The sequence below is a fragment of the Marmota flaviventris genome, chromosome X (genome assembly GCF_047511675.1).
Source record: "Marmota flaviventris isolate mMarFla1 chromosome X, mMarFla1.hap1, whole genome shotgun sequence".
Lineage (NCBI taxonomy): Eukaryota > Metazoa > Chordata > Mammalia > Rodentia > Sciuridae > Marmota > Marmota flaviventris.
The window spans coordinates 129,793,519-129,813,789 of NC_092518.1; the positions used below are offsets into that span (position 1 = coordinate 129,793,519).

The window sequence follows — 20,271 nt, forward strand, 5'->3', positions numbered from 1 at the left end:
GCACTGTCCCTCATGGAGAGACTCCTTAGGACAAGGACATTCCCACACCCCTGCCAGTCTCGGCTGCCTTTGCCACTGGCTAAGCACAATTCCCGTTCCCCGGCTGTCTACAAAACAAGGTGTACTCGGTGAGTATGTAAAACAAGGAACTGGTTTATTGAACAACTACAGGGAGCAAAAATAGTGGACATAACTACATTTTTTACACACCAAGCAGGAAAGGTACACCATTCCCCCCTTTCCTCTGAAACATAGCAGACTGGCAACAGGCCAGCGCCAGCGGCAGAGTCAGGGACGTGATGGACTTCCATTAGGCCTGCTTGAGGCCATTTAGCAGTTGCCCACATGAAAACCTGCACTTGCCTCTTGAGCGGGCTCGTCAATGGTCCTCTCCACCCACCTGCACGAAGGACCTATTTGATTCTCGGCAGAAGGCTACTCCACTGGCAGGACTGGACGTTACTCCACTGGCAGGACTGGACGTGTTCTGGGCTGTCACAGCAGAGGAGAGAGAAACTGTGCTCACAGGTGACAGCACTGGCCAGGTGTAAAGTGCTCTCCTTGCCGGCAGGCAGAATGCTACAGACCCCAACCCCCATGGGAATCTGTGAATGTGTCTGCTCCTGGCCACCTGCCCTCGTGTCCTGGCCCCGAGCACTGCTTTCTAGGTTATTCCCAGCCTGATTTCCCCAACGTGAGGAAACACACAGGTCATTTCCTGCTTGCTGTGGCTCTGCTGGCAGGAGCAGGGCTATGCACGTGACAGAATTCCAGGTGTAAGTGGTGATGTCCTGTGAAGGCCCGGCACAACTCTGAGGTGGGGCAGGGCTGGCACCGACTCCAACTTCTGCAGCAGAACACGTCCGTCTCGGGCACAAGCTTGTAAAAAAATACTTTTAACAGAGTACGCTGTACAGAACTAGGATTTGACACTGTACATTACAATGCTAAAATATCCGTATAAATACTATACAGGCATGGAGTCACTCCACTGGGAAGGGCTCACGGAGGAGGCCGTGGAAACCACTGTCAGCACGCCCAAAGGGAAAGCCCTCCACTGCAGGGACAGGGCTAAGCATGGCGGCGGGGCTGTGCGGGAACACCAGGTACACTCAGACCCAGTTACAGTCCCCACTGCCGACCTGCAGCGGGACAGCTCGGAGCTGTCCAGGGAGGCGGCCCTGTAGGAAACCACTTCCACCAACACTTGCCACAGGAATTTCAGCCCCGTGAAGCTGTCCTGTAGACAGAATCTCCCCCTGCAGGTCTCAGGAGCAGCCATTCCCAGGTGGTACCATGGGCAAGAGAAGGTGCCTTAGACACCCGCTCTCATGGAATTCGGTTCTTCTCTCTCCTTCACGGCCCCTGGCATCATATCCACAGACACCCCCAACCCTCCCCGCCACCTCTGTATCCCGACGTGGTGAGCAGCTGATTGGCACTGAATGCAAACGAGGCATGAGATGGACATCCCTAGAGGCCCAGCTCCACTCGGGGTCTCGGGGAAGGAGGGTGAAGGAGAGGCAGAGGGAGGGAGAGAGCGTGCGTCCCAGTCCACTCATGCTCTGGCCCTGCCGGTGTCCTTTAGTCTGGCATTTCGATATTTAACTTGGGAGGGGGCAGGACGTATTTTCCAGGGCTCTGTGTAATAACCACCCTGGCCTTCTTGCGAAACATAGGGGCGATTTTAGGAGGCTCTGGAGCTGGGATTTCATCAGTTTCTTCGTTGTCTTCATGGTGGAGATCATAGGAAATGTTTCCATACTCTCTCAAAAATGGGAAGACTTCAAGCAGAAACTGGCAGAAATCTTTGCGAATACCAAACCACCCTGAAAAAGAAGGATTTTCCTTTTCAAATGCTAGTCTCCGTGGATTTCCTTCTTGTTCTCTTTACTCAACAGGAAGCTTTACTCTCGCTATGTAATGCTTCCCAAGCTTCCTCGGAGATGATGGCCGACCAGGCTCTGCAGGGCCAGTGGAGGAAGAATTAATCCCTCCAGCTCCAAGGTTCTCAAAGTGAGGATCCAAATTCTCGGCAAGGACATTCCTGGGGTGCTCTTAGGATGTGATTCTGCAGCTCAGGGGTTAGCCTTCCTGATTCAGAAGCGTTGGGGTGGGCTGGGCTAGGGTTGGGCCAGGAACACCACTTGAGCTGGCCCTCCAGGGATTCGGTTGGGCACTAGAGCACATGAACTACCGCTCATGGGCCCTCCTCAAAGTCACTTCCCTGAGGTCAGCTCTCCCTCTCTGCGTCTCAGGAGACTTGGCTCAGTGCTGGCTCTCCCAGGACAAGAGCAGCAAGCATGGCTTGGGCTGCTCTTGGCAGTGCCCCGAGCTTCCGCAAGGGCAGTGCTCTGGGGTCCATGCACTGGTGCTCACTGCCTTGTGAGGAAGGACCCTCTGCAAACATGATTTTGAATCCATATGTCAGCATGCAGGAAGAGATGCAGAGTGTTCTGGCCACGTACAACTGACCAGAATCTGTGATGTCCAGACTGACACTGGGGAAGGGAGGCACAAAAAGAGACCTGGGAGGATTCCCCAGGTTCTCTGGGCAGACGAGGACTTTTCATCTAGCCTCACGAGACCTGGGTTGCAGAGGAGGGCACAGGAGCTCGGAGAGCCAGCCTGCCTTATATGGTCCTGCCTGTAATCAAGGCATGCACGGCCTGGAGGAGAGCTGGGGTGCAGGCCAGTACAAAGCAAGGGTGACAGCTGCCCTTGCCTTGGGAGGTGCCTGACCTTCTTCAGCCCTAGAGTCCCCATGGCTATTCCTAAATCAGAGCCCTCTGACTCATCCTTCCATAGAGCAGAGCCCCTCCCCCTTCTCTCTCTCTCTCTCTCTCTCTCTCACACACACACACACACACACACACACACACACCCCTCCCCAGTGCTTCTCAGGCACAGAGTACGTACAGTGGTTTCCGCCCTTCTGTCCGAATGTGGTTGCCATCAGTGTGATCAACGACAGCCACAGGGGCACAAATATTGGAATGCAAGAGAAAGCATTGTGGCCGTCCAGTTTATGAACCAGCAAGATCTAGAGAAGAGACACAGTCAGGGTCCTGTCAATGTGTCACTTGGAAAGGAACAAAGTCTGAAGCTGCCCCACTACACACCTCCTCCCTTATTAGGTCTCGGAAGAGGGAGAGTCACATGGCAAGGGCAGAAAAGCATGCTTCCTGTGGGGAGCAACCAGGTGCCCGCCCGCTGGCCTGCTTGTTCAGGACCAAGCAAAAGTCCATCCACTTGGAAAACTGTCACCACCAGGGGTTTCATGGGAAACATTCCTGGTGTTGGTTGTAAGAAGCCAACTGTGTCCACTGTAGAATTCTCTACAGGACTCCAATACATAGTGATGACTTCAAACTCTCCCTTCCTAGAAGCAGAAGGTGCACGCCTCCAGATGCATGGTGGCTGGAGAGGTGCACTGCTCTCCGCCCCGTGCCTAGGAGAAAGAGAGGACTTGGCCATGTCCCTGCCCTTCTCTGCAGACCTCCACGGGGCACACCACCATGTCAAGGGCTGGCGGGCTGCCTTTCCAGGTAGGCAGGATGTCGTCATGGGGGAGGGTGGGCTTGCGGGCCGGACAGATTTCCCAGGTGCTTACCTCGAAAGTAAGGAGAGGCACGACGATGGTCATCCAGCTCAGTGCCATGGTGATGTGCGTCCTGCGCTGTTCTGCAATCACATCCATGGAGCGCAGGAACAAGACCGACCACACGATGTAATAGAGGACCACGAGGCACAGAAAGGACATGAGGATCCACAGGGGGACACACACCACCTGCGGGGAGAAGCAGACAGGAGATGTCTTTAGAGCTTCTGCCCAACCTCCAGTGGGTGCCACTGTCATCACCCTGCTGGTCTCCCAGTTAAGACAGTGCAAGCCTGACTGAGGACAGTCCCATTGCCCAGCACTGCTGTGAGGGCAGCATGGGAAAGAAACCTGCAGCATGTTCACCACGGGGCCTGCTGCAGGAAACGCTATGTCCCAGGCGCCTCTTCTTTGGGGAAAGGTGTTGCTTCTGGGCCTTGGCCTCTGGGTTCCTAGAGTCTTCACTCAGAGTCCCCACTCCCTCACTCAGGACTCCTGTGCTCAGTGTCCCAGTCCCCGCTTCCCACTCACCCCCACTTCCCCTCTCTCACACATGCAGTCTGGCCCCGCCTGCCTCTGCTGGCATCGCAGGTACTGCAGGGACCAGGGCTGCCTGGGCCCCTGTGCGCACACCTCACACACGCTCACCACACCAAATATCTACAACCTGCTGGAAGAACTTGAGGACACTTTTGGGACCACGTCCTCCAGCACCTTTAGCCGCCCAGGCTTCTAGAGATCCTATACCCCCTCCAAGTTAGTGACCTTGGCAGATTCACGCTGGCTGCATCGCGCTACTCCAACCTTGCCACCATGCCAGGCATGCTCTGTGTCTGTATGTATTGGTCCCAGCAGAATGACATTGCCTTACCCACACTTGAGCCCACAGGAGAAGCCCTGGGGGCATAGCCTGGCCAGCCTCCCTTGACATCTCCCCACCCTCCTACCCTGACCCCTCAGGCTACTCTTCCCTTGTTCCTTTCTTTCCTTAGGGATCATACAATAGAGCTGATTGGTTTGGGGCATAGACTTAAAAGAGTTCTATCAGTTATATATCAGCATAACTACCATTATTCTGAGTTTATATTGCTTCCAGGTAGGTCCACTTTGCTCTGGTTTCAGTACCTGTTGCCCTCCTGTCTCCTAAACCCTGACTGCAGAGGAAAGCTGGCATTAGTAACCAGACCCCTAGAAATTAGTTCCTGCTTTTATTCATCTTGTTTACCAGATTTAAACAGGTTGCTGTGTGCCTGCAAAGGCTCTGGAGTTATAGTGCTGAACAAGATTGAGAGCAGGCCTGACCTCACACAGCCTAAATCTCAGTGTGGGAAATAGAAATTGAGCTAACAATCACATGTGTGCTGTGAAAGAGATATATAAGCTACTGGAGTTGCTTATAATGTGGGTTTCAGCCATCCTTCAGCTTGCAGGGGTGTGGTCCAGGAAGATTTCCTGGAGGAGTGGAAGGCCTTTTAACCTCCATCTCACATATGAGACTAATTAAAGAGGCTGGGAATGTGGGTCTAGTAAGATTAAAGGAACAATTTACTATAGATGGTAGGAATAGCATGAGCAAATGTTCAGGGAAAACAAAGGAACATAGTAGCTAAAAGATCTGGATCAAATAGTAGGGGCAGGGATCTAGAAAGCTTGGCCTGTAGAGCCTGGTGAGGCACAGGAATTATGTGACCTGACCCTTTGTACCATGAGAGTTGGTAAAACATCATTCTTCCAATGTGTTTCTCTGGGGTTTACTTTCCCACACTAGCATTGCTAATTTTCAAAATATAATCCATAAATATTTCATCTTGGGCAATTGTATGATTTCAATCAGTATTTTGCAAGATTTCAGCTCCACTGACAATATGCTGAATGGAAGCTGACTTCTCATGTACTTTGGAGGGTCCTTGAAAACATCTTTTCATCTGTTGGCTATTGCAGGACTGCCACATTGATGAGAACCCATAAGGCCTAGTAGAACCATCAGTCAAGATGAACAGACAAGCTGTGTCATTCATTCTTTTCCTGGTGGTAATGGCAAGTGGAACCATGGCCTGTTTCAGTCTGGGGAAGGAGGTGGAGCATCATAATAATGGCACTCTTCTAAAATTCATCTAATGAAACCAATGGAAAAACTCTTGGAACTTCAACTGTCACTTGGCCTATTTTTAATAACATAGAGAGCATTTTCAGAATTCAGGTACTATTTGAGAATATAATGAAGATTGCCGCATTCCGGCTGCATCAAAATAACCGGGGGGTGATGAGCAACTTGTGTACATTGATACAGCAGGAGTGGGAGCCGTTTATTGTAGGACAGGAGTGGTATATATACATTCCACACAGCTTATCTTAATTAACATAAACTAGATTCAGCAGTCAACCAATAAGGAATCTCCACACTTAATGGCTCACTGGCGCCACCTCACAAACCACTCCCCCTGGCAAAATACCAGGCGCCATCCTGACTTGTTTACAGACTCTAACAGAAGATGAATGTTACACTAATTTTAATGTATGCTTCTATTTCCTTTAAGTTTAATTATCTGTGGAATTTTTTTGAGTCTTCATCCGGAAACTTGGAATTTTGTAAGCCCCAGGTCAAGTGTGGGTTTTCTTGACTCAAGTGTTGTTGTGAGTCCATAGATGAAGGTGGGCAGAGTAAAGCCATGTTTTAAAAATCAATGCAAGATAATTTCTTCATGAACATCTAGATGTCCCTAGATAACATTTTACTGTCATTTATGACTGCTGTAAAATTTTATTTTTTCAATTTTAAATAAATATGTAAAAGATTTTAACTTGTATTCATAAATGTATATCTTTAAAAACCAATAGTTATGCTGTTTTGATGCATGTATATTTGTAAACTGCCCCAAATTTATTTGAATAGCAGTGTAAAAATATATATAATCAAAACAATTTATACCTTAAACCCACATGGTAGCTATTGCAATTTTTCAAGTTTGGGAATTTAGACCTTTGATTATCAGTCTGCCAGATAACGATCTTGTGTTATTTCTTTGCACTGGAAACTGAGGTTAGGATTGAGTGAGTTATAAGGTGGTAGGAGAGTGTTCACCTTAAGGAACACATTGTTCTTTGGGTTCATGACAACATTTGGGAATATTTCTGAACTCTTTCTCTACTGTGATGGAGCCCTCCTATCTAGATACTCACCCACTTGATCTCTTGTTTTCCAAATGGAGAGGAGAAAAGAAAGATGCCAGGAGATAAGCAGTTATTAATGAAAGACAAGGGACAAGCTTAATCCTTAAAGCAGGATACAGTGAGGGATGAAGTTTGCTATAGGCAGGGAGTAGAAATGAGTAGATCCTGGCAATTCCCATTGGTTACGGTCTCCTGTTCTTCTTTTGATCCTCAAAATCTGGACAGCCAGTTCTTGTCTCCCACCCCAAGCACACTGAATAGGAGTCATTGGAAACTGTCTTGAGGTTCAGTTCTGCTCAAGTCCTGAACAAACCCTGATTGGTGCTGAAAGCATATCAGCAGCCTCATGCCACAGCCTCTCTATTTTAAGATCATTTCACACTCCTCAGGCTTGATGCTTGCTAATGCTATTCTGCCACTAAATTTGGCCTCTTTTATCAACCACAACCTACATTCACCCTTTGGATGATGACTGTTTCTTCCTGCTCTAGGTGAAAATCTCTACTGACTCATACCAGCCCTGGGGCCCTTCTCACAGCATGGTTCTCTGAGGGCCTGGGTATTCCTCTTTGCTCATATAAGATCTTGCTGGTTTCCAATTGCCTGAGATCCCGTCACATTCTACAGACCCCACTTCACCCATGTTTGAGTCAGTCATATGGCAATATGGGTAGACATTGCACAGATTCTTCTCCAAACTTAAAGTCTTATATATGTTATGTGTTTCTCATTCAGAATTTGGTTTAATGAACTTCAATGTTTAATTCTACATTCTGAACTAATTTATAATAATCACTATATTTAATCCATTTGTTTCAGGCTTTTAGGATGTTTTAGTATTGCAAATTTGCCATTTGATGTGTTCACATGCATTAAATCTTCTAGCTTCCTATCTGACAAACCTGATAACCTATGTTATTTTAATGTTTTATGCAACAATTTATGTGATAAAAATGATATATGTAAATTTTGAAGCATATTGAAATGAGTCCAGCTTGTATTCAATAAAAAGTGAAATATTATTAATACCATTACATATTCCTTTGTGAACCCTGCTCTCCCGAGATGGCAACTACCATCTTGAATTTTGTTTCTATCATTTCACTGACTAAATTTCAGCTTTTTAACACATTTAATTCTCCCTAAATTATATTTTAGTTAATACATGTAATTGTATATTAATAATAATTAACTACATATATTCTTCTGTGATTCATTTAGTCAACATTGTTTCTAAAATTCACCTTTGATTAGGTTCATTTTTGTCTGCTGTTCCACAACTCCAACAAAGTAATTAATAAGCTTGCAAGTTTGTTAGAATAATGTTTTCTAAACTTTAAATTTATGAAACCAAAATCCAAAAACCAAAACAAAACAAAATAAATGTATATAATGTAGTAGATTCCTATAATTCTATGTTGCTTCAGCATAAGAGAAGCAGTGCTTAGTCACCCTTGACACAGTTTCCAGTTCTCTGCCCCTACCTGTTCCTCAATGTGGTCAATCCAGATATTTGTCTTGTACAGTCAATTCTTGGTAATCACCTCCCTCTAGGACATGAAGATACAACCTACTTAACTTGCCCCACTGTTCCCAATACCCCACGTTGATAGTTGGTTGGTTATGCTGTAGTAACCACCTCTCAGTTCTAGTAAGATTCCAGCCTGCTTGTTCTTAACTCACCAATTAGAACTGCCCATGGAAAGCCTGCTTGAGTACTGCTCTGACCCCCCAAGGCTTTTTTCCATTGGCCCATTTCTCTTTTTCTTTGGCTTCAAAACCGTAGTTTAATCAAATTGCCCCTGAAACCTTCCTGTCAGCTCTCATCAGTAGTCCCCTTCTCTCTCTGACATGTAAGTAATAAACTGTTCTTTCATGTATTTTTGTTGTGCTGCCTTCTCCATGTATCATTCAAACAACACAAATGTACCTAACTTTTATTCTTGTCAATGCTCTCCTAAAGAGTGGTCATCTTTTTTTTTTTTTTAAATTTCAAGTTGTCTTTTGTTTCTTTTTAAAAATTTGTTCTTGGTAGGAATAAACTGGGCACAGGTCAGACAAGAGCCACAAGGGCAACTGTCAATATAAACAAATTTCAAATTTCTTGTGAGTGGAACACCAGGTCATAGTTGGATACTTAGGCAGATAAAAAAGTATCCCAATCTAGATGCCCTTCAACAGATGAATGGATAAAGAAAATATGGTATATATACAGAATGTGCTATTACTCAGCCTTAATGAAGAATGAAAATTTTATGGGACTGGGTTGTGACTCAGTGATAGAGCGCTTGCCTAGAATGCATGAGGTACTGTGTTGGATCCGCCCACCACATAAAAAAAATTAAATAAACAAAATAAAGGTATTGTGTCCATGTACATCTAAAAATATTATTTAAAAAGAATGAAATTATGTCATTTGCAGGTAAATGGATAGAACTAAGCATATCATGCTAAGTGAAATAAGCCAATCTCCCCAAACCAAAGGCTGAATGTTTTCTGGTAAGCGGATGCTGATCCATAGTGGGAGGGTAAGGAAGAATGAAGGAACTCTAGATTGTGCAGAGGGAAGTAAAGGGAGGGGTGGGATAACAGGGTTGGGAAGGGCAGTAGAATGAGGCAGACATCATTACCCTACATATGTGTATGATTATACTACTGGTGTGACTCAGCACCATGTACAGCCAAAAGAATGAGAAGTGGTGCTCCATTTGTGTACAATGTATCAAAATGTATATATAACTAATTAGAACAAATAAAAAATAAAATGTATCCTATGGAAGGCACATTGTAAACATCCATGAACAAATCCCCTGGAGCCCCATCACAGCACTGAGTTTATAGCCATACACCAGGGAGACAACTCAAGATGAAGTTAGAGAAAAATATAACAATGTAGAAAGAAGGTGCTAAAATGTAATAAGAGAACATTGTGGTATTTTTCCTTAGCTATCTACCATAACTCAAGTAAAAAGCATACGAAGGAAGAGGGAAAAGATGGAGATACATGAGGTAATGAAGGGTTTAGAAAGTCCCCTTGTATACTGGGGAATCTACAAGGGCATATATACAGAACCAGGTCTCTATGAGACCAATTTCATTTACCCAAATTAGACCAATACCCTTCATGAATGTAGATGCAAAAATCCTCAACAATACACACACTGAATCCAATACCAAGTAAAAATAAGTTTACACCATGACCAAATAGAATTTATCATAGGACCAAACACAAAGTTGTTTAAGCATCTGAAAATCAATTGATGTAATGTGTTATATTAATAGAATAAAGGACAAAACCACATGAGCATCTTAATAGGCAGAAAAAACATTTGGTGAAACCCAACACTGTTTTATAATAAAAACAAAACAAAACTAGAAATACAAGGAAACTTCCTTATCAGGTTAAAGCTAAAATGTATTGAGTAAATATAATTAAAATGGGTAGAGAGTAAACATACAGTTATGTAAAATATATGTCCATAATCTATTAAATTACTCTTCGTGGCTTTCTGGGTGGTATTTCTTACTGGGAGAGAGAAGATAAAGCAATTTCTAAGGATTTATCCCTTACCTATATGAAGAACACCTGAAGTTGGTAGTTCCACTCTCTCTGGAGTCTTTCTTCCCCAGGCTTAATGGATGCATCTAATTCTCCAGAACTTTAGAAAAGGGAAAAGGTGAGGAATCACTTTGTCCCTGCCCTCCTTTCACCCACTTCCTATCTATCACCTGGTATGCTCAGGTACCACCTCCGTTGGGCACTGCATGGCCTTGAGAGGGAATAGAACAAAGAAAAGCAGAGAGAGTCCTGTGTAAGAAAATGGGACAAATATGTCACTTGCACAATGGTAACCGTCATTTACAAATTGGGAGATATCACATGAAATATAGATTTGTAGATTAGACTCTTTTAAAAAAATCAGAAGCACTGGCAGCACTTGGATCCTACACCAGCTCAGTATTGCTCCCACAATCAAGCAGCTTCATCCTCTTTTATCCCCTGCCTGGTCCCTGTTGGCATCTGTGTTTGAGATCCTTTTGCCTTGCCCTGTGCCCATAAGCCTTGGTTCTAGCCACAGAATAACTCTATCAGGACTTCGCAAATACGACTGGCCCTTCACACTTTTCTGTCTTTACTGTGAAGGTTCCTCTACCTGCAGTAACTTTCCTCACTGCTTCCTATTGCTCTCTTCCACAAAACCTTCTCCCTTTCTGCCATTGAAAATCAATCTCTTTCTCACATCTCTCATCTGAATACCTCTTTGGAGCTAACTAGAGAAACACCACACCTCAGTGGATTCTATCAGTCTATTCCTGCATGTGTTACCAAATGCTACCTTGCCTGCCACAGTCCTTTGGAACTCTGTATATAGTAGGCAATTAATATTTGATAAACTAGCCTGATGCTGGGGAAGGGAAGTTGCTATTACAATAGGAAAAGCTGCAGTACAGAAAAAAACAAGGTAAACAAATTCATAAGATAAGTTGAAGAAATTTGGCAGCAGAGACAGCGAAAAACATTCCTTACTTCAACTGAGATAAGCTTATTCACAGATATTCACTTTAACAGTTGAGGAATTGCATACAACAGCCTTCAAAGTGGAAGTGACCTTAGCCTTTCCTACAGCCATGCTCTCCTATCAGTGGTTGGCAAATTTTACATAGGTGGCCAGGGGGAGGGGAACTGTTATCTGGTCTATGTAGTAACTGCAGTCAGATTTGACAATTTTGTTTTCTGACATTGCCATTTATAAAATGGATTTAAAAATGTGGCATTTATACACAATGGAATATTAGCACTAAAAAAAGAACAAAATCATGGCATTTGCAGGTAAATGGATGACATTAGAAAAGATAATGCTAAGTGAAGTTAGCCAATTCCCCCCCAAAAACAAATACTGAATGTTTTCTCTGATATAAGGGGGGAGACTCAAAGTGAGGTAGGGAGGGAGAGCATGAGAGGAAGATTATTTCTAGATAGGGAAGAGGGGTGGGAGGGAAAGGGAGGGGGAAGGGGAATAGCAAGGATGGGGGAATGTGATGGTCATCATTATACAAAACATATGTATGAAGATGTGAATTTGGTGTCAACATACCTTATATACAAACAGATATGAAAAATTGTGGTATATATGTGTATTAAGAATTGCAATGCAAAAAAAAATATGCTATTTCCCTTCCCACTAAAATAGGTGTAACTACAGGATTGTTGTATAGAGTGGAGAAACCACCAATTTACTTACACACCTGTGTCCACCTGAGAAACCACATGGACAGCAGAAGAATTCCAGAACAGCTTTTGATGGGGAAAATTCTAATTCTCCTTTTCCTTCAAGTTAGTAAGGACAACTTTTCTTGATCATCTTTGCCATTTGGTGATGCAGAGATTTCTTATTTGGAGTGAAAGGAATTGTATTGTACCCATAAGGAACTGAAAACAGCTCATGTTATGTGTTATTCACTTAGCAATGGGAGTTTGTGAAAAGGATCCACTTAGGAAATCCTGCTTGATTCCACTTGACTACTTAAAAAAATATGGAATTCAGTGACTCTCAGACTCCTTGCAGGCAGAGGCACAAAGGATCGCCAAACCCTGATTAGCAAGTGGTAACCTGCAGGAGATGCCTCTGGGGATCTTGGTGATATGCAGATTTTGGCTCCCTAGGGCTGAGAGTGGCCTGAGAGGCTGCTTCTTAATTTACTCCCAGGTGACCTGGATGCTGTTGGATTTTAGAGTGGACAAAAGAAGTCATATGGGGATTTATCCTCAGCATAAACGACTTTATGTCCTCCCAGGAAGAGGGAAGTGAAGTCCAGAAAAAGACCAGGCTTTGGCTTCCTCCAGGAAGGTGCTGAGCATGTCCAGGTGGTCATCCAAAAGGCACTTGATCCATTGCCCCTGATGGGAGTTCCTGCCATATTTGGCTCCTACAGGGCAGTGACAAACAGCATGAAACCCATCGCTATAAGCAGGAAAATACAGGCAGGCATGGGGTAGTAGTGTGTGGAAGAGGCTGGCTCATGCCAACCCTTAGTATGTACTTTTCTGAGATGCCTGAGAGAGGAGTGGGATCTGCTCTTAAGGATGCCTGAGGCAAACAGGGCAGACCCCCCAATTACTCTTCAGTTTAGGGTCCTCAAACAGACCCCCAAATCTGCTCCAGAGGTGCCCTACCAGCAGCTGACAGTACTCTCTCAAACCTAAACTCCTTTTTTTTCTGCCTGGCCAAGGGCAGAGCCTCATGTCTGCAATCTACCAAAGGAGTAGCATGTAGTGGTCGCGAAAACCTCCAGCCTCCGCTAGCCTTGAGCACGCCAGTAGTTCAAAGAGCTCCAGGCAATGCGCAGGCGCCAACTGGAATGCTGGCTGCTGGCCGGTGCAAGTTTCCTTCCTCTCAGGGCACCGCTCCACACGTGCAGGTGGCAGCGGACACCACTCTTGTCGCTGCCCCTCATTCAGCGTCCTGGTGGCATTCTGCGGGACCATGCAAGCCCTGGTATCCCCCGTGACAAAGGCCATCTTCGTGGCTCTGTTTCTCTTCGCTATCCTGCTGATCCTCTATGTGATCCTGTGGTACATTTGCCGGGACGTGGACAACGACTACATCTGAAGCAGGTATAGCACACCCACAGCCCCTTAGGGCCCCACCCTGGGTACCCGACCCCAGGACTCTGTGTATCACGTTCCGTCTCTTCCCTATGCCCTGAGCCCCTCTCCCAGATCACTCCCCCGTACTTGGTGCAAGCCTATCCAGGACGCCTGCCTCTTCTCTCAACCCCGCTGGGACACCTGCCTCTTCTATTGACCCGCGCTTCTTCCCCAGACCCGGTGACCCTCCCCAGATTCCGTGCCCCTGTACGAATCCTGTGCCTAGTGTCTACCCATGCATTACAATCCCAGGCTCCTTTCTCTTAACCCAGATCTCACACCCCTTCCCAGACTCTGTGCCCTTCCCTTGCACTCTATATTCCTGTCCTGGATCTCATACCCCTCTAAGGACCTGGGGATCCCCAGGATCCCTTCTAAAACTCCCCAAGGTCTTGCATTGCTCCCAAGACCTCAAGGAGGCTCTATACTGATGCCTACCCTTTTCTCAGGCTCCTGTTCTCCTCTCATAGTCTGGGTCTCTCTCCTCATCTTGTGTTGCTCCCAGGAATCTGCTCATTGTCCCCTAAACTCCACCAGGACCCTGCATCCTCTTCTGAATCTGTGCACTCTCTAGAACCTTAAGATCTTCCCTTCACCCCACCACCAACCCCCACTCTGTAGAAGTCTCCAGATTCTCCCTTCTCCCCAGGAGCCTTTGCCTCACTTTGTCCTGGGGCTTCCAAAGGTCCAGGGAATGAAGAAGTAAAATGAAAGACCCTTCTACCACCCTGCATCCCTCCCAGGACCTTTTGGATTTCCCCAAGCAGGAGTGGTTCCTCCTGGTCCTATGCCCCTCTCTTGGATCCCTCTTCACCAAACTCTGAACCCCAGTGCCAGCTCACCTCTCTGAGAACCCACAAATTTCTAAACATGGAACACTGAGGCCAGAAGAAGCTCCTGACTGGTGCCAGTGCCACACTCATTGAACTTCTGTACTCTGGACAGTGGAAGAGCTTTTTGGTAACTGACAGGCCTCCCTCATCCCTGTTTCCCTGTAGGGATCCTATGCCTTCCTTTTCTCTTTGGAGCACTTGATGCTTTCCTCCCTCCCAGGGGTAGGATGCCTAAGTAGCTTAAATCTGCAAACAAGCTAGTAAGTAACAATTTGACATGCTACTCTGGTTCTACAAATTTTCTTGAGTTAGGTTCAGTCTCAGAAAGGGGTCCCTGACATTGGAATGATGTATCAACCTCAATTTTCAAGGGGATATCATGGATGAGCCTCTCTGGATTGGGAATAATAGAGGTTGGGCCAGGCAAGGTGATCTGATCTGACTGCTTCCAGTTTTCTTTTTCTCCCTTCTGTTCCATTCTTTTTTCTTCCCTCCCCATGTCTTTTCCTGATGAAGTCAGTACATCTGCAGGCAGGTGGTAGTCAAGACTGATGATTGTGGCAGCGGCCATTGAACCTGCAGTGGACAGTGAGGTAGGAATAAGTGCAAGGAATATGGGTAGGGGCTGCATTTTGTGACCTTGCCTCAGTGAGACATAAAAGTGGATCCTGATTACATTGTTGAGCATAGATTTTTTAAAAAATATTTATTTTTTAGTTGTAGTTGGACACAATACCTTTATTTCACTTATTTATTTTTATGTGGTGCTGAGGATTGAACCCAGGTTCTCGCACATGCGAGGCAAGTGCTCTATCTCTGAGCCACAACCCCAGGCCCACGCCCCCAGCATAGATTTTAAGTGAGTTCACCGGCAGTTCTTTCCAGAGAGGCTGAAGCAGCCCTTTGGGATAGAATGTATCATCTCAAATGAACCATATTAATGAGCATTCATGGGTCAGTGTAGGCACAGGATAGAAAAGCTGGAGTTTTGGATATGCATAATCCTGGGTTCAAATGCCAAATCAGCATATGATTGGGCAAGTTACATCTCTGAGAATCAGTTATTTCTTCTGATGAATGAAATTAATGACACTGTCAAACTCATTGAAAGGATTACATAAAGTACTGTGCCAAAGCTGACGAACAGTTGTAGACACTAAATTCTCAATTAAAGGTGGTTGTCACTTCTGTAAAATTAACTATCTTCTAATAATAACTGTTTTTTTCTACTTACTTTTTGCAGTATAATTTGCATAGAGTAAAATTCACTGCTTTTATAAATGTACATTTCTACAGTTTCTGATAAACAAAGCTGTGTAACTACCACAACAAGCAAGGTGCAAGCACTTTCTATTGATAACATATAATTAAAATATTTTACATTCAATGCCTTTGAATCTGAGAAAACCAGCATCTAAAACTCATTCTAGGTAAGCAAATGTGATGTTCATGATTTGCTTATTTAATTTCTTTGCATGGTATTGGTGTACTGCCCCACCAAAATACTTCACTATTTTTGCTCATGTTCATTACAGTTAACATTGAAAATAGATTTTTTATATTATACAAGCAATAAATAACTACATTTTCTTGCAAAAGTATACTATTCCAAAGAGAATAGAGCAATCATTGCACTACTCTGCCCATTCTCCTCCCCAAAAGAGTGACAATTATCAACCATTTGTTTCTTCTACTTCCTGTCTCTCTTCTTTACATCTCTATTCTCTCTCTCTCTCTCTCTCTCTCTCTCTCTCACACACACACACACACACACACACACAGCACTTGAACACATGCACACACAGAATGGTGTTGGGTTTTCCTACTTTAGATTTCAGAGGGCCAGGAGGGAATGAAGAAGCAAAATGAAAATCTACAAGGAAGCATGGGAGTCCTGCTGTCTGCTCTTCTTCCCATGCCTTGCCTTTAGGCATTTCTGGGAAAAGGATACCTGCTGATCAGGTCTGTGGGGAGACTGTTTTGGCCTCTGATTCTCTGATTAAAGGTGCTACATGAAGTGCAAAGACTATTTTAAGAGGCAAAGATAGTGCTGGGCATTTGCATAGAGAAGATCAGAGCAGGTAAAACAAAACAAAACAAAAAAAAAACATTTCCCAGGTATTCTACTTCTTTTCATTGCCCACTTCTTGGATGTGCACCCCTCCAGAGGCAGTATAAAGCCCCTGTTGTTCTTCCCCTTTGTCTGCTGGTGGGGCACTGGAGTACTGCTAATATGGGTTAGTCTTGAACTGAAGTCTTCCACCCCTTAAGTGTTGAAACCCCCGAGTCTATCTCAGTGGTCCTGGCAGGGGCTAGAAAGTGCCCCATCAACAGTGTGAAGAATGTATCTGGAGAGCCTTGAGATTGGAAACTAGTTATAAGGCAAGAAAGTATGAGGGCCTGACCTTAGGCAGTGGCCACGAAAGCAAGAGGGGTAGAGATGTCTCTGAGTTAGAGCTGAAGACTTTGGTGACTGAATGCATGTAAGGGCACTGGGAGGGTATGGAAGAGGAGAGGGGAGCAAAACTGACATTCTTTGTCTAGCCTAGTTGAATAAGAGGCTAATGATGCTAATAAAATAGTAATGGCTCCCACTGGAAGCAGATGAATGCCCTAGTTCAGCATTCCACAGGCCCTTCTGGGTCTGCTCTGTGTTTACATCACTTTGATTTTTCCTTCATCCTGTCTGACCTAGTGGCATGGGCAGGTGCCTAAGCAGGTATCTGGATTATAGGGAGAGCTAAAAAAATATGGTAGCCTATTTATATCTCGAGGTTTCACTTGCAGGCTGTTTCATCAGGGGACACTTGTTTTTTTAATTTTTAAAATTTTTCTTACTTGTTGAAGTCCTCATGCCCATTGATAGAATCCATATAAAGTCCATAGAATAATGACTAGAATAAATATGAAATTTAGTTTGTATACAGGAACAGTGCTCGTCCTATGTACTCACACCATAGCTGAATTTCCATCCTTTCTCCCAACATAGTTTAAAGAGTGGCACTAAAACAAACCACAACCACCTGCTCAAGTCTTGTGGTTTGAAATGGATTGTGTAATATTTCCTCCTTCCAATTCCTCCCCAAGAACAAGCTTACATTTTGCAGCATTTAGCAGTGGAGTTTAAATACCTAAATCAGGATAGTGAGAATTCAGAATTTCAACCTATCTGCACAGCTCTTATTTGTCACCATGTTGAACCAAGATCAGCCGTATCAACTCTCTGCTGGTGCACATTCTGGGAAGGTAAAGCAACAAAATTGGTGATTGGACACCATGCATTTAGGACAATAATGTAACTCCTGATACCACAGCTGCCAAGTTTCAACAGATGCCTTCCACAGGCCTTTGGAATATTTTCCATTTTTGAACTACTCTTGTGCCCAAACATCAAACATTGACTTCATAAGGAAAAAACATGTCACTGAAAATTCTACTACCCTATAATTGATTGGAAACCTTGGGTGGGCTATAGCTATATCACACAGAAAAAAATGAAGTAACAAGCAGGAAAACATAAGGATGAATTTTCTGAAAAGAGGCTGAAAAATATCTGGTTGGAATTCTCTCCTATACTACCATTGTTTTTGTTACATTTTCATTATTATTTTTCAGACCTATAGTGGGTAAAGCATAGAATTAGGTGGTAGATTATATATAGAAAAGTATGAGAACTAGTCTTTCCTCTTAAGGACTTTAGAGTTTTGTCAATAAAGAAAGAGTTATATATAGAGAGAAAGGAGAGGGTGAGAGGGAGAGTCAAAGCTTAAATATTTGAGTGTCACATATCCCTCATAAAGGAAGCATACATCCTGTTTGTTTATCTGAGATGGAGCACCCATTATACCCTTTGACACAGAAGATTCCAAAGTTCACTATATCGATGAGGACTATCAACAACTGGATGAGCAAGATGTGGCAGGTACATTAGCAGCCTTAGAAAAACATAGGTGCTTCAGACAGTGGTGGATCAACCTTGAAAAGACTCAGAAGCCTTTTCAGTGTTCAGTGGTCTGGTGGCTAGGAGCATGCCAGACTTCCTCTCACTTTAAAGTAAGGAACAAATGATGACAGCTCACACCTTCTACCACTAAGAAGGAAACACAAGGCCTTGGATACCTCTTTAGGTATTGAATCAGGGAATTGAGGGATATAGTGACCTCATTTACTTTATCTTCCTGTGATGCACATGGGAATTTATGCTTCCTGCCCCCACAACTTTGGGTTCTGTAGTTAGACCAGCACTGTCCAATATGGTAACCACTAGCCACATTTGACTATTTAAATCACGATAAAATACAACTACAAATTAAGTTCCTCAGTTACACTAGCCACATTTCAAATACTCAGTAGCCACATGGGTCTAGTGGTCCTTATTGAATGGTGTGGGCTAGGCACTCTGGTTTCCCAAATGGGAATGATTACACCAGGAGTCAGAGTAAGAGTTCCATTAACTACCAGGCATGGCTGACAAGTGAATTACAAGTCATGGGCACCTTGGGCTCTTCATATTATGGAACCCACAAGCATGAGAAAGAGTCATCCATCCTATCAGGAGTCATGGGCCCTGTTCATCAGGAGGAGGCAGGTATGTTCTCACATAATAGGAATAGAGGGGTAGGTTTGGTAACCAGGTGATCCACTCAAAAATGTGTCTTGGCGATCCCCTGACTGATTTCTGTGATAAATGGACAAGGGTGCTTTCCATAGCCTGAGAAGGACTTGTACATTAGGGGCTCAGAACTTTCAGGGATGAAGGTCTGTTTTATGCCACCAAGTAAGCCACAGAAAATAGCAAAGGTATTTGTTGAGGCTGAGAGGATTCTATCATGGGCAGTGCCTCAGGGAGGCCATGAACATCACTTGTGGCTTTGAAACCAATTGCAGCAGCGGGGGCCATGAATTGCACTGCTGTCTTTCCCCATGGGAAAAAGTCAAGCCAGTCCTGAAGGAGTTGTTCTCAAACAAGATTACCTTTCTATGTGAAGCCATTTGATACAAGGACTGTGGGGGGGGGGTGGAGCTGCAGTGGTTGCTATGGTGCCTTCCATGGCCCCACCATCTGACTAAGGTAACCATTCCCTTTGCTAACAAAGGTATTGCTTGATTATGACTCTCTACTTAGGCCCCTCTCCAGGAGCTACCCTAAGTGAAGGGAATTGCCTCCCTGGTGGCAGCCCACTTACAAAGACTGGTGAAGAGTTTAGTAGGGAACAGTATAAAGGTCTGGCATCCTTGCCTAGATATGAGATATCTCTGCAGGACCATGTGCACTGTAGAGTTCCCCATAGGATTTTCTGAGACCTGTGATACAACTGCATCACAATTTAACTCCTTCCTCTGCCCAGTCCTTCTTCCTTCACTCTCTATAGGTGTTACTTTATTTTTTAAAATATTTATTTTTTAGTTGTAGGTGGATACAATATCTTTACTTCATTTTTATATGGTGCTGATGATCAAACCCAGTGCCTCACGTGTGCTAGGCAAGTGCTTTACCTCTGAGCCACAACCCCAGCCTCTACAGGTGTTACTTTACACAACAGAATAATCTTCATCTCAGCCATCTACTCAGGAAACCTGACCTAATGCAGTTGCTGTTTTAAATAATGTCCCTTCAAAATTTGTGCACAGCTAAAACCTGTAAATGTGACTATCTGGAAATAATAGGGCCTTTGTGTATTATTTGGAAATGGGGCCTATGCAGATATAATCAAGATAAGATGAGATCATATTGGATAAGAGTTGGCCCTAAACACAATGACTGTTGTTTCCACAAAAAGAGGGAAATTTGGACTCAGAGACAAACAAACAACAAAAGAGGAAGGTAATATAAAGATTAAGGCAGTAATATAAAGATTAAGGTACAATGATGTACCTGCTAGCCAGAGAACGCCAGTAATTACTGGAAATCAAAATTTAGGAAGAGGAAATAATTATTCAGAGAGATCATGGACTTGCTGGTATATTTGTTTCTGACTTCTACCCTCCTGAAACATGAGAGGATAAAATTATGTTAT

The 20,271-nt window shown here is 44.3% G+C and overlaps 1 protein-coding gene across 1 annotated transcript; it reads right to left on the reverse strand.

Moving 5' to 3' along the window:
- Positions 1-133: 133 nt before the first annotated feature.
- On the reverse strand, positions 134-3,874 carry LOC114082955 (transmembrane protein 185A-like). The gene is made up of 3 exons (XM_027924078.2): positions 3,614-3,874; positions 2,920-3,043; positions 134-1,829 (listed from the first exon to the last, which is right to left on the reverse strand). Exons 1-3 carry the CDS (start codon positions 3,857-3,859, stop codon positions 1,585-1,587), a joined length of 615 nt encoding a protein of 204 aa, XP_027779879.1. The 5' UTR covers positions 3,860-3,874; the 3' UTR covers positions 134-1,584.
- Between the last annotated feature and the right edge of the window lie 16,397 nt (positions 3,875-20,271).

Bases quoted from the DNA above. Each gene is read 5' to 3' on its own strand.
- LOC114082955 (XM_027924078.2), bottom strand. From the start codon at position 3,859: ATGACAGTGGCACCCACTGGAGGTTGGGCAGAAGCTCTAAAGACATCT. The intron at 3,044-3,613 runs GTAAGCACCTGG...TCTCTTCTCTAG, and splicing joins TGCCTCTCCTTACTTTCGAG to ATCTTGCTGGTTCATAAACT. The intron at 1,830-2,919 runs GTACGTACTCTG...CTTCTTTTTCAG, and splicing joins ACAGAAGGGCGGAAACCACT to GGTGGTTTGGTATTCGCAAA.